At 42.3% G+C, this 14,934-nt stretch overlaps 1 protein-coding gene across 5 annotated transcripts in view; it reads right to left on the bottom strand.

The window, feature by feature from the left end:
* zc3h13 (zinc finger CCCH-type containing 13) overlaps positions 1 to 14,934 on the bottom strand; it is a 137,545-nt gene that overhangs the window by 81,941 nt on the left and 40,670 nt on the right. For all 5 annotated transcript variants that reach the window (XM_059967851.1, XM_059967849.1, XM_059967848.1 and 2 more), the window contains 2 exons: positions 11,474 to 11,613; positions 10,275 to 10,423 (listed from right to left, as the gene is read on the bottom strand). In XM_059967851.1, the coding sequence (XP_059823834.1) occupies positions 10,275 to 10,423; positions 11,474 to 11,613 (289 nt within the window). The remainder of the gene's footprint in view (positions 1 to 10,274; positions 10,424 to 11,473; positions 11,614 to 14,934) is intronic.

Below are 14,934 nucleotides of genomic sequence, written 5' to 3' on the forward strand. Positions count from 1 at the left end.
ACCAAAGCACACATAGTCCATTCCATTTCCTTCTTTTTGACATGATGAAGGGTTAAGGGTAAAGAGAAAAATATGGGCTAATATGAGTAAAACTACCTGACCAAGTCCGGGATGACCGCTTTACTCAACCAGACATGTCTATAGCAAAGTATTGTGAGAAATATGCTTTCAAATATTATATTACGATTTTATCTGCGGTTACGCCAAGATAAATCATCAGGTGGAAATGCTACGGGAACGCGACACGATTTATTAGGCTACTCTGTACTGAATTTACACACCTATTTCCGATGATTACCAGAGATATTAACTCCCATCACACGATTCAAAGTCCTCGCTGCTAACCATGATACCTCCTCAACTAACACAATTCAAAATTATCAACGATTCAAGAAAAAAAACTTTATAAGAGAAAAAAAACCTTTGAAATTCAAAAACTTCTTTAATGACTTCAGCTGCTTTTAAAATTTTATAATTGAATAATTTACCTACTGTCTGCGGGTTTGGTTTTAACGCAAAGTCATTATTCGATGGTTGATTCGGGATGTATAAAGACTTTGGCATTATGAGATTATTTTTAACTCTGAGATTTAACCTTCTAGCTAACACTGATGAGACTCCTCAACTCTGAGGTGTAACTCCCAGGTAACACTGATAAGAATCCTCAATGCTGACTTGGGTGGCAGGAGACTGGATTGAGTTTACGCCTCTCTTGACTCGGGCAGCGGGAGACTGGAGAGTGCTTGGGACAAACGTTACTACCACTCCTCAAGGCACACTGGCAGCTGGCTGAGTGATAACTTGTGACTTGTCACTCGAGGACACAAGCCACTCTTTGTCGCACCCCCTGAAATTCCATCTCGCAACCCCTGGGGGTGTGGACACCCCAGGTTGGGACCCCCTGGGCTAAAGCAATGATTACAAAATTAAACTAATGTTGAAAAGAATAAATCATTTTCTTATTTCTGGATTTCTCTTAGCCAACTATACAACATGATACTAAGGCTTATTTGAATTTCAATTTGTAGAAGTAAATTATTTAGTTCTTAGTATTTGGCCATTTTTAATATTTTCTTGTTATATTTGCCTTTGCAAAAGAATTACCAAAATGTTTTCCGGATTAAATTCCATTTGTCATGTTTATGCCCATCAAATCATTCCATTGATATCTTTCTGAGCATAAATCATTCTGCTAGTCTTGAGGCGGCATGGCACGGCAGCAGCGGCCTTTCAGACCTGGTGTTACTTTAATTTAATTTTCTATTTTAAGTCTGATACACAATTTTCGATTAGGGCACATGGATAACAGAGTGGCTATCTACCATTGCCAGATACCACTACAGTACAGAGATCGTCCAAAAACAAACCTTCACAAAGATCTGCTGGCTGAATTACTCGACGTCAGCTTGCTGAGGGGAACGGGCCTACAATCCTCGGACTTGCCTGATGCTGGGAGCTGAAGATGGAGACGCTGAAAGCAATGTGCGAGGAAGCAGAAATGAGGCAAACGGGCAGGGGTCCGTGCAAAGCTAAAAGCAAACCCTAGCCGGCCGGCTCTCCTGTCCATTCTGCTCTCCAATGTCCGCTCCCTGGACAATAAAAAGGACTACATCCGACTCCAATGTAATACATGGCCGGAGTACAGAGTTTGCTCCACGTTTTTCTTCACAGAGACATGGCTCACTGATGGGATTTCCGATGCTGCCATTCAGCTAGACGGGCTAGCTTTGTTTTGTGCGGACAGAGATGCAGCTCTCTCTGGTAAGACTCGCGGTGGTGGCTTGTGTGTTTACATCAACACGGAATGGTGTAAGAACTCTGTGCTGGTTTCCAGATACCACTCATCGCTAGTGGAGTTTGTGGCAGTTCGATGCAGACCATTTTATTTGCCACGGGAATTCACCTCTGTTCTTATATTCGGTGTCTACATTCCTCCCAGCGCTCATGCTAAGGAGGCGTTCTGTGAACTGTACGGGGCTATTAGCGAACTGCAGAACGCACACCCTAATGGTCTGTTTATTGTCACCAGTGATTTTAACCACGCCAACCTTAAATCAGTGCTCCGCAAAATCTATCAGTATGTGGACTTTGCAATGAGGGGGGAGAACGCATTGGACCTGGTTTACACAAACATCCCTGACGCGTACCGGGCAGAGCCCTGCCCCCACCACGGATACTCAGACCCCATCTCTGTTATGCTAATCGCAGCAAACAGACCGCTGGTCAGGTGCTTCAGACCGGTTCAGAAGCAGGTGAAAACCTGACCAGCAGGAGCCATCTCTGCTCTTCAAGACTGCTTTGAGAACACTGACTGGCACATGTTCAGGGAGGCTGCAACCGATGGCGACTCTACCAACTTAGAGGAGTACACAGAATCAGTGACCAGCTACATCAGCAAGTGCATTGATGATGTTACTCTGTCCAAGACCATCACGATACGTGCCAACCGGAAGCCATGGATGACTGCATAGGTGCGTGCACTGCTGCGGTCCCGCGACTGTGCCCTCAGAGCAGGTGACAAGGGAGCTTTAACAACAGCCATCAGAAGGGCAAAGCGTGCACACGCCTAGCTAATCCACAGTCACTTCCAGGACATCACCAATTACAAGACTACATCTCCTGACTGTGCAGGTGATGCCTCCCTCCCAAATGCGCTGAGTAACTTCTACACCCGGTTTGAGGCGAAAAATGACGAGGCGGCGTGGCAGTCCACCCCTCCTACGAATGACCAGGTGCTGTGTCTCTCCGTGGCCGACGTGAGAAGAACCCTGTGCAGGGTCAACCCACGGAAGGCTGCTGGACCAGACAACATTCCTGGTAGAGTGCTCAGAGGATGTGCAGACCAGCTAGCAGATGTTCTCAGACATCTTTAACATCTCCCCGAGCAGTGCCACCATTCCAATGTGCTTCAAAGCCGTCACCATCATCCCTGTGCTGAAGAAGTCTTCAGTGTTCTGCCTAAATGACTACCATCCCATTGCACTTACATCCATCATCATGAAGTGTTTCGAGAGGCTCATCCTGTTGCCCCCCTCACTGCCCCTGCAGTTTGCGTACCGTCCCAACCGCTCAACAAATGATGCCATTGCCACCACCCTCCACCTGGCCCTAACCCACCTGGACAAAAAAGACACATACGCTTGGATGCTGTTCATAGACTTCAGTTTAGCATTCAACACAATCATCCCTCAGAAATTGATTGGAAAGCTGAGCTTACTGGGCCCAACACCTCCCTCTGCAACTGGATCCTAGACTTCCTGACTGGGAGACCGCAGTCAGTCCGGATCAGGAGCAGCATCTCCAACACCATCACACTGAACATGGGGACCCCCAGGGCTGCATGCTCAGTCCACTGCTGTTCACTCTGCTGACCCATGACTGTGCTGCAACACACAGCTCGAACCATATCATCAAGTTCGCTGATGACACGACCGTAGTGGGTCACATCAGCAAGAACGATGAGTCAGCTTACAGAGAGGAGGTTCAGCGGCTAACAACCAACAACCTGTTGGTCTGCAACAGGTTGTTGCAGAGCCAACAACTTGTCTCTCAATGTGAACAAAAGGGATGGTTGTTGACTTTAGGAGGGCACAGAGCGACCACTCCCCGCTGAACATCGATGTCTCTTCGGTAGAGATCGTTAAGGGCACCAAATTTCTTGGTGTTCACCTGACAGAGAATCTCACCTGGTCCCTCAACACCAGCTCCATAGCAAAGAAAGCCCAGCAGCCTCTCTACTTTTTGCGAAGGCTGAGGAAAGTCCATCTCCCACCCCCTATCCTCATCACATTCTACAGGGGTTTATTGAGAGCATCCTGAGCAATTGCCTCACTGCCTGGTTCGGAAATTGCACCATCTTGGATTGCAAGACCCTGCAGCAGATAGTGAGGTCAGCTGAGATCATTATTGGGGTCTCTCTTCCTGCCATCACGGACATTTACACTACACGCTGTATTCGCAAAGGAAACAGCATTATGAAGGAACCCACGCACCCCTCATACAATCTCTTCTCCCTCCTGCCGTCTGGGAAAAGGATCCGAAGCATCCGGGCTCTCATGCCCAGACTATGTAACAGTTTCTTCCCCCAAGCTATCAGACTCCTCAATACCCAAAGCCTGGACTGACACCTTGCCCTACTGTCCTGTTTATTATTTATTGTAATGCCTGCACTGTTTTTGTGCACTTTATGCAGTCCAGTGTAGGTCTGTAGTCTAGTGTAGCTTTCTCTGTGTTATTTTTAGTTACGTAGTTCAGTCCAGCTTTTTGTACTGTGTCATGGAACATCGTGGTCCTGAAAAACATTGTCTCATTTTTATTATGCACTGTACCAGCAGTTATGGTCGAAATGACAATAAAAGTTGACTTGACTTGACTTTTGTTATCATCAATAAACCTTTTAATCTTGCCATGATCCTTAATACACAAAGTGAAAAGAGGTTCATTTCTGAACCCTGCACAATTCCATTGCACATCAAATCATTAACACTGTTGTTTTCACTCAGTTATTTTCTGACATGTCATTTGTCAATCCTATATGATTTTACTTTACTGATTAATTAGACATGCAGGACTTATACTGAAGTCCATGTTTACCCTCATTGATTCTCCTTGCTACTCAACAAACTCAAGTTAGATGTGACTTAACAAATGCATGCTGACTCTACCTGATTAACTTGACCTTTCTAAATAATGATTTTTGTTATCCAATAGAATATTTCCACTAACTTGAAGAACCACCAATATCAGGATCACAGGCCTGTAATTACTAGGTCTATCTCTTTCCTTTTAAACAGCAGCACTATATTAGCCTCATGTAATACACACAAATTGCTGGCGAGATTAAACAGGTTAGGGAGTATCTATGGAGGGGAATAAATAGTCGTAGTTTCACAATGAGACCCTTGATCAGGACTGAAAAGGACAAGAGGTGGAAAAGGGAAGGAGAAATAAGCAGGTAATTGATGGAACAAGTCAGGGGGAAGGGTGGAAGTAAAGACTGCAGAAGGAATCTAATAGGAAAAAAAGTGTGACCATAGAAGAAAGGGAAGGAGGAAGGAACCAGAGGGAGATGATGGGCAGGTGAGAAGAGAAGGGGTGAGAGAGAAACCAGACCGTGGTTGGAAAAAGACAGAAAGAGGGAGGGAGAGAAATTACCAAAGTCAATTAGCCTTCTTGCACTCTTCAATGTTGTAGTCAAAGAGAATTGGAAAATAATGGCCTCTTCTTACCTTGTATCCACTGAATGTCTGAAATTTAAATCTGACTCTGGATTTATCTAGTTTTAAGACTGTGCATCTCTTCCAAAACTTTGTGTTCTTAATGGCAATCTTCCTCTTCCACAAAGGCAGATGCAAATACTAGCTTAACAGTATGCATACCTTCGGGCTCCATAAACAGTTACCATTATTTGTCCATCTTGAATGAGCGAACAGGCTTGAAGAGCCAAATGGCCAATCCCAGTCCTATTTCCTATACTTTTACAGATTCTTTATTGTTTCAGACTTGTTAATTTGCACTTTTCTGAAAGCAGTCTAAATAATCGCTCTCCTTGTGGGGTTGATAGGAATGGGGTGAGGTGGTGGTGGTGTGCTCAAAGGCTACTGATTGATTGTATTTTAAAATAATAGTGTTTCAACTTCAACATTATAATAACCTCTGAAATGAAATGCCTATGAAGAAATGACTCCTATAAAAGTCAACCATGCGTTCCTCAACTGCCCTACCTTACAACAATTATAATTCTTTCCTTTTGTTGCAACAATATGCAAGAGTATTCACAAGGGTTTGTTGAGCACTAAAAAGGCAAGATTTCCCGATGGCCACCAATTTCAATTTGACTTCCCATTCATCAGGCCATGGCCTCCTCTACTGTCATGATGAGGCCACTCTCAGGTAGGAGGAGTGTTAGGAATGTGACGCAACTCTGAGGGGCCGAAGGGTACAAAGTCGCCCCCTCCTTTTTGAGAATCACAAGATTGCTATTAATTTGGGTCTGGGACACAGGAAATGAGAGAGAGACATGCAGAATCCACAAGGTTTGGAATGTGTCCTGGCCTCAGCGAAACAAAACCACCGATAACGGCTATTGTCTCTTGGAGACGGAATTGTGTATTGAGTACTGTACTATTCATTGAAACCCCTCAGGGGATGACCAGAGTGGGCTGGTTGAGGGATTGCATCATCCCAACCTGATTGACATCTGAGACCCCGTGAGTAAGGATAAAAGAGGGTCTGGGGAACAACCCCTTCAGATGCACCAGGAGAAACGCTAGAAATCCTGTGACAGCGTTTACTAGCGACAGCCGGTGGGGGGCTCGTGTGCGTCCTCCCTTGCCAGGGTGGCGGGCTCATCACGGAAGAAAGGCTTAGCTAAAGGAGAGGCCACAAGTGAACAGCCACACCAACGAGACTCCGACGGATCGAAATCATAAAAGGAAAATCGGCAAGTTTTTTTCCCAAATCCCTCTCTCTCTCCAACCATTGCAACCCAGCGGTCCCCAAAGGCTGCAGTCAGCACGAACTGAGTGAACTTTATATTTCCATCAGACAATACATTATCCCCTAGACTGGGGGTCGGCAACCCGCGGCTCCGGAGCCACATGCGGCTCTTTTACCTCTGTGCTGCGGCTCCCTGTTGCTTTGGGAAATAATTGGTCTTTTGCAGCATCTGCGCCCATGGGGGACAGGTTGAGGGAGGCTTAAAAGCAAGGCTGTTTAGTTCGAATAAAGTTATTCGACTGCAGTTTACTGACTGCGTGAGCACACCGCTACAACGTGTTTTTATCGCTATTAATATACGTCACCACTGCCAATACCTGACACCCGTCAGTGAGCGATTTCTTTAATTTTTCGATCCAAGGTAGGCCAACTATGGAGAATTCTAAAAAAAGAAAAGTGACTGAAGAAAACAGAACGTTTAATGATACGTGGACAGATTCATTTGCTTTCACTGTTGACGAGACTGGTTTACCGGTATGCTTAATATGCAATGAGAAACTAGCAAACAACAAAAAGTCAAATGTTGCAAAGCATTTCTAGAATAAACACGCAGCCTTTGCTCAAAAATATCCGGATGAAGATGAGAGAAAAAAAGCCGTTTCGGAACTGATGCGGAAGGTTGATCTGAGCAAAAATCATTTCAAGCAATGGATGAAGTCCGGAAAACCAACGACATACGCTAGTTATATTGCCGCTCAGGAAATAGTCAGGCACGGGAAGCAGTTTACAGATGGTGAATATATAAAAGAATCTTTCATTAAGATTTCAGAACGTCTATTCACGGACTTTAAAAACAAGAGTGAAATTGTGCAGAAAATCAGGGATATGCCCCTCTCTGCAAAGACTGTCAAAGACAGAACCATAAAAATGGCAGAAGACATCACAAGACAGCAAATTAAAGACATCAATTCAGCTGTGGCCTACTCGATTGCCTGTGACGAGTCTAAAGACAAAGGTGATATTGAACAAATAGCGTTGTTCTGCCGGTATGTAAACTCTGCCGGGCCACAGGAAGAACTGATTGAGTTGATACCTCTAAAAGACCAAACACGGGGGGAGGACATCTGTGAGGCTGTCTTGAATTGTTTAAGAGCCAAAGGAATAAAGACTACCCACCTGGTGTCAGTAGCTACTGATGGGGGCACCGAATATGACGGGAACGCACAAGGGAATTGTGGCTTTACTGCAGAAGTCGCTGGACAGAAAGCTGCTGATTTTTCACTGCATCTTGCACCAAGAGGCACTGTGCGCTCAAACATTTCCTCCGGAATGCACAGAAGTAATGGATGTTGTCATTCAGATTGTCAATAAAATAATGGCAAAAAGTTTAAATCATCATCAATTCCGTTTGTTACTGGACGAGCTGGAAAGCGCATATTCTGATCTCCTGCTGCACAACAAAGTCCGGTGGCTGTCCAGAGGGGAGGTGCTGAAACGCTTTGTTGCGTGTCTGGAAGAAGTGAAAACTTTCCTGGGCAGCAAAGGGCTGGAAAAGCTACACTTCATGGTAGACATGACAGCGCACCTGAACACGCTGAACACAGCTCTTCAGGGGAAAGGACGTACAGCCCTACACATGTTGGAGGAGTTTTGGCATTTGAGCGCAAGTTGACAGTGCTTGCCAGAGATTGACAGAAAGGCACTTTGTCTCACTTCCCCAATTTGAGAGAGTTCAAACAAGGTCACGACATGATAATTTCGGAGTATTTACATTCTGCAATCATCGCAATGCAAACATCGTTTGGGAAACGCTTCTGTGAGTTCAGAGAGGAAAAAAACACATTATCCTTCCCGGTCACTCCCTTAAGCATCGATCCTTCCCTACTGAATACGACTGCATTGGCAGGTGTGAGTCAACCTGATCTTGAGATGGAACTGGCCGACATAGCCGACAAAGACATATGGGTGTCCAAGTTTAGACGCTTGACAGCAGACCTTGAAGATGTTGCCCGTCAGAAGGCCGTTCTTGCTCAGAATCACAAATGGAGTGATATTGAAAACCTCCCTAAACCGGACAAACTTGTGTTCGAAACATGGAATGCTATCCCCGACATTTATGTAAACATTAAAAAGTATGCGCTTGGAGTCCTGTCGATCTTTGGATCCACATATGTATGTGAGCAGGTGTTCTCCAACATGAACTTTATTAAAAACAAACATCGTGCACGCCTCACAGATGACAGCTTGCGATCCTGTGTAAAGATGAAGGTGACGTCATACAGCCCTGATGTGCAGATGCTGTGCGCTGAGGTCCAGGACCAGAAATCCCATTAACCAAGTATGATACATAGTTTAATTGCCTATTATTTTAGGAATATTCATATTTTTTCATTGTTCAGTGAAATAGTCCTTTTATTTTTCAGGTTGACAGCTGGCTGACGTTATTTTTGGTTTGCTGCTGGCGGAAAATTTAAGTTCAGCGTTTTTCATAAATACAAGAAGAACTCAAATAGACATTGAGTATTTTACTTAAAAGTAACTTTCAACCCAACGTCTTTTTTTCGGAGTTCAAAATGTTTTTGTTGCATGCAGAAATGTAATTTCGTTTTCTCTGCAGGAGTTCATCAATTTCATAAATGCAACACATTATAGTTTGTTTATACATAGCATAAAGGCAAAAAAAACGTTGTATGCAGTGTTATTTCATTTTAAATGTCAAACGGGTTTTGTGGCTCCCAGTGTTTTCTTTTCTGTGGGAAACGGGTCCAAGTGGCTCTTTCAGTGGTAAAGGTTGCTGACCCCTGCCCTAGACAACGATAGAGCTTATTTCTTATTATTATTATACCCGCACTTTTAGATTTAGTATTGACGACGTATCTTATCTGTATATTTGCATTGATATTATTTTTGTGTATTTTTACTAATAAATACTGTTAAAATCTTCTCATCAGACTTAAATGGACGTCTCCATCTTTGCTGGTAAGTGACCCAGTTACAGGATTCGTAACAGGAGCAACACCTCATACTCTGTCTGTGTAACCTCCAACCTGATGGCATGAACGTTGATTTCTCTAACTTCCAGTAATTTCTCTCCCTTCCACCTCTTCTCTTTATCCATTCCCATTCTGGCTCTCCTCTCATCCCTTTTCCACATCTGCCCATCATGTCCTCCTGGTCCCATGGCCCACTGTACTTTCCTATCAGACTCCCTCTTCTTCAGACCTTTACTTCTATCACCTGCCAGGTTCTTACTTTATCCCCCCACCCACTTACTTATCACCCCCCCACCTGATTTCACCTATTACCTGCCCCAACCACTTTACTGTGGCTTCTTCCCCTTTTCTCAGCCCAAAACGTTTACTATTTATTCCCCTAGGACCTGCTGAGTTCCTCCAGCATTTTTCAAGTGTTGCTCAAAAGGTTAATTTTACGAGTCTGCTTTGAATGCTGACCATTTTTTGGTTGGGAGAGCACACCAAATACTCGCTGGCTCTTACCGTTCATACCTTCTAAACATTAAAAAGAACAACCAAAAATGTTATGAGGATCACATCTCTAAATTCCAACTTCCTTTTTCCAGAGTAAAATTACCCTCCAGTTTTGCAGAGTCAAAGCCTGACAACTGCAAAATTAGTGAAAGTCCCATTATAAGAACATTAACTTTAAACAACTTAAACAAAAAGCTATTGCCATTAGGTTATTCAAAAGTATTATATTTTATTATTGTTCAACAATATGATTAAAACAGCAATTACTCAAGGTTAATTTTAACTAATGATATTTATGAAAATCGATTAATATTAATGTAATCAACATTTTAAATCCATCATACAAACCTTTGTTGCTCACTCACAGGAGATGACAATCTTGATCCTTTTTTCTCCTTCTTACCAGAAGGTAACTTCGGGCTAGTTTTATGCTTAGACGATTTGCTTGCATTTCTTGGAGATGGGGAGTGTTTATTTCTCACTGGTTCTGGAGATATCTGAGAAGAGAACCATCGTATGTAGTCTGAGACAATAAAGTTTATGGCAAAATGAAGTTGTTTGGTGTAGTTCTTGTTCAATAGCAGTCCCTTTACAAGGAGGTACAACTGATGATGATACCAGGACCACACTAACATACAGTAGGTGACTCATAGTGCGAATTTAGTTTGCCATAAGCATCTCATTGAAACAAATTTCACAGGAAGTCAAACACACAGTTCTCTACGTAAACAATATGATTTTTGGACCAGTTATACATATGAATGGCTTTCTCAATTAAGTATATTAAGTGCCAAAAACAGGATTTATATTAAAAAACATTGTTTTGAATAGAAATGATAACTTTACTCCATGTGCAGTTTATATTGTTACAGATTTTTTTAGCTATTATCAAATTTCCTTAATAGTTTAGAACTAGAGCAACTTGTGAGTGATGTTCTGTTCTTATTAACAATTATAAGTACAAAAACAAAAGGTCTAAAGCTTGAAAATATAGCATTTATAGCACATACCAGTTTCCTGTGTACTTGGCCAATATCCAATAATCACTCAGATTATCGGTGAAAATACTGATTTGTGGACTGGCATCAAAATTAGAAAATTATATAAGGAATGAAAACAAAGTGAAAAGAAGGATCTCAGAAAACAGACCACAAAGCAATATCTAACTATTTCAATTTAGTGGCATACACTGTAGGCATCAGTATTTTATAATAGAATTTGCAACAATATAAAATACATATTAATTTAATAAGCTATACAGTAGTCTAACTGAATGATAGATCACTATACCTCAATTAACCCGTAATCACATCTTGCTCAAAGTTGAAAGGTCTATCTCATCACTACAAATATCAACTATAAAACTTCTATACTTCTATTTTATTCTAATGCTTAATTTATATAATTAGTTCAGAGTTGTTCAGTAGAGTTGTTGAGTATAAATATCATTAAACATGTCAAGGATCAAATGTAATGACTTTATTCACTACAATTTCTGGATTTTTGTCAAACCAATTTTACAAACATTAACTCCCTTGCACACTAACCTCCTTCTTGATGACTATTTCCTCTCTTTTTTCCATATTCTCTTGCTCAAGTTTCATCAGCTCTCGTTGTATTTTCTGCCGTTTCATTTCGAGGGACAACTCATGATCATAATCATAGTTAACATCCCCATTATCAGAATCTGTAACACAAATCACCATGAAACCACAGCAGCTATACCTCAAAAAAATCCTTTGTAATTTTCCGTAAATACTAAAGTTCTCTCCATCTCTCCAAATACGCAGGATTACCAAAATTACGAAGTCATAAATAATTACTTAAAATAGCCAGGGAAATTTTGGAGCTTCATATTTATCACAGGCAAGCTAAGTTTAGTTTATCCGCAAAAAAAATTGCCCTTAACTCTGGTTAAGTGAGTTCTGAGGTTTAGTATGTTTCAAAAGGAATAAGGAGATAAAAAGGGGAGGTAGTGGCATTGTTACTCAAGAGACATAATGACCACAACTCCCTGACCTTCAGCACAGTATCGGATAAGGATAAGAAAAGACAGCATGGGAAAGTAATTAATTGAGGGAGGGACTAATTACAATGGTATTAGGCAGGAACTCAGCTGCAAAAAGGCATTGTGGTGGGATTGTCTACTAAGTCAGTGTGAGTGGAAGTCAGAAATAGGAATAGAGCAATTATTCCAATGGGAATATTCAATAGGCCCCCTTAATAGCCTCTGGGACACAGAGGAGCAGGTGGGAGGCAGATTTGGAAAGGTCCAAAAATAACAAACAAGGTTGTTGTCATGTGTGTTGTCAACTTCCCTAATATCGATTAGCATCTCCTTAGTACAAAAGGTTTAGGGAGGACAGAATTTGTTAGGTGTGCCCTGGAAGGTCATACTGCATCTAGTACTAGGCAATGAACCTGGTCAGATGACAGACCTCTTGGGCAAGCATTTTCAGACACAGTGATCATAACTCCCTGACCTTTAGCATAGTCATGGACAAGGATAAGTAATTAATTGAGGGAGGGGCTAATTACAATGGCATTAGGCAGGAACTTGGGAGTGCAAATAGGAACAGCTGTTCTCAGAGAAATGCACAGCTCAAATATGGAGGTTGTTTAGGGATCACTTGCATGGGGTACTGGAAAGGTTTGTCCCACTGAGAAAGGGAAAGAATGGTAGAAATGATGGTTAACAAGAGAGTTGGAAAATTTAGGATGCATAATTAAGGCTTAGGAAGCAAAAATCATGTAGAGTTCTTGAGAATCATAAGGTAGTCAAGAGGAAACTTTGGAGAGCTAGATGGAATACGAGAAGGCCTTGGTAAGTAGGATTAAGGAAAAACCCCAAGGTATTTTACACGTACTTGAAGAACGGGAATGTAGGGTTGCTCAGGGATAGAGGGGAAAATGTGCTTGGAGGCAGAGGAGGTCCTTAATGAATATTTCACTTTAAAGGCAGATTTATACTTCTGCATAGGCTCTGCGCTGTAGCCTACGCAAGTGGCCTAAGCTGTAGTGAGCATTTATACTTGTGTGTTGGTGTGTCTGCGTCGCTCTGGAATTCACTGCCAAAACGCTAATTGGCGGTGGGGTTTCTATGCCACTGTGTTGAGTTTCTTTGTGTACTTCACACAATGGCAACTGAAACTGAGCGCATCATGTAGGAGTTGGAGAACGAGCCAACAAATGTTGAATAAGAGTTACATTTATTGAAATTACTGCAACGCAGAAAAGAGAGAAGACGTCGGAGGAGATGGTGTGTACGACCATTGAACGGACTGAGGCAGAAGGAGGGTGAATTTTCTGCTTGTTTGGCCACTGAGAGACATGGACGAGGAAACACATTTCAAATAGTTTCGGATGCTACCAAGCGGACCAATGACAGTTACTGTGGTCTGCAATGCGTAGTTACATTTTTGTGGAGGTACGCATCAGGCTACGGCGTAGGGTACACGGCTACACCATACCTACTGTGTAGATTCGACGCAGAAGTATAAATTTGCCTTTAGTGTTCACCAGGGAGAGGAACTTTGATGAATGTAAACAACAGGTTCATGTGCTACAGCATATTGAGGTTAACAAAGAGATAGTGTTGCAGCTTCTGAAAAACATTAGGATAGATAAATCCCCAGGGCCAGGTGGGATATATTCCAGGTTACTATGAGAAGTGAGGGAAGAGATTACTGCTACGTAACACAATAAATTCCACAATATACGCCAGTGACATTAAACCTGATTCTGATTCCCTGGGCACAGGAGTAGTACCGGAGGATTAGAGGATGGCAAATGTTGTTCCATTTTTCAAGAAAGCAAATATGGAAAATCCTGGGAATTATAGACCATACATCTCTTACATTAGTGTGGGCAAATATTGCAGAATATTCTTCGAGACATCATTTAAGAGCATTTAGAGAAGCACAGACTTATCAGGGATAGTCAGCATGACTTTATGAGGGGCAGGTCGCGCCTCACAAGCTTGACTGCCTTTTTTGAGGAAGTGACAAAACAAGTTGATGAAGGTAGATTGATAGATGTGTTGTATGTGGATTTTATAAAGCAGTTTGACAAGGTTCCCCATAGTAGGCTCATTCTGAAAATCAGATGGCTTGGGAGCCATGGAAACTTGGCTATGGGAATTCAAAATTGGCTTGCACACAAAAGGGAAAGGCTGGTGGCAGATGGAGTCTATTTTGCCTAAGAGGTCAGTGACTGATGGAATTCTGCACGGATCTGTTCTGGGACCCTTGCTGTTTGTAATTTTTATATATAACTTGGCTGAGAAAGTGGAGAGATGGGTTCGCAAATGACGTGAAGTTTGAAAGTGTTGTTGATAGTGTATAAGATTGTAGGTAACAATGGGAGAGATGGTGCAGTTGGACTGAGAAGTAGCAGATGGTATTCAATCTGAAAAAGTGTTAAGTAATACTGGAAGATTGAACTTGAAAACCAAGTGTGAGGTTAAGGAAGGAGTCTTAGCAGTGTGAATGAACAAAGGGATCTTGGGGTCCAAGTCCATGGATCCTTCAACAAAGTTGCCATGTAAGTTGATACGAGTGGTTAACGTGTGATGTGCTGGCTTTCATTAGTAGAGGGATTGAGTCCAAGAGCTGCGAGGGGTAATGTTGTAATTTAATAAAAGAGGTTAGATCATCTTGAAGTACTGTGCTCAGTTCTGGTTGCCTCAGGAAGGATGTGTAATCTTTAAAGAGAGGTGCAGGGCAGCTTTACCAAGAAGCCGGTAATACTAACTGGTAATTCTTTGACTGTGGGAGGAAACTGGAACACCCGGAGGAAACCCACACAATCACAAGAGAAAATACAAATTCCTTACAGATGGCGCTGGAATTTGAATTCGAAGCTCTGACGCCTTGAGTTGTAATAATGAGTCTTGTAGGGAAAGCTTGAGCAAGCTAGTGCTCTTTTCTTTGGAGTAATAGAAGATAAAAGGTGGTGTGATAGAGATGTATAAGATTATGAGAGACATACAGCAGACAGAGTAGACAAC

This window comes from Hypanus sabinus, chromosome 4 (genome assembly GCF_030144855.1).
Source record: "Hypanus sabinus isolate sHypSab1 chromosome 4, sHypSab1.hap1, whole genome shotgun sequence".
In the NCBI taxonomy this organism is placed as follows: Eukaryota; Metazoa; Chordata; class Chondrichthyes; order Myliobatiformes; family Dasyatidae; genus Hypanus; species Hypanus sabinus.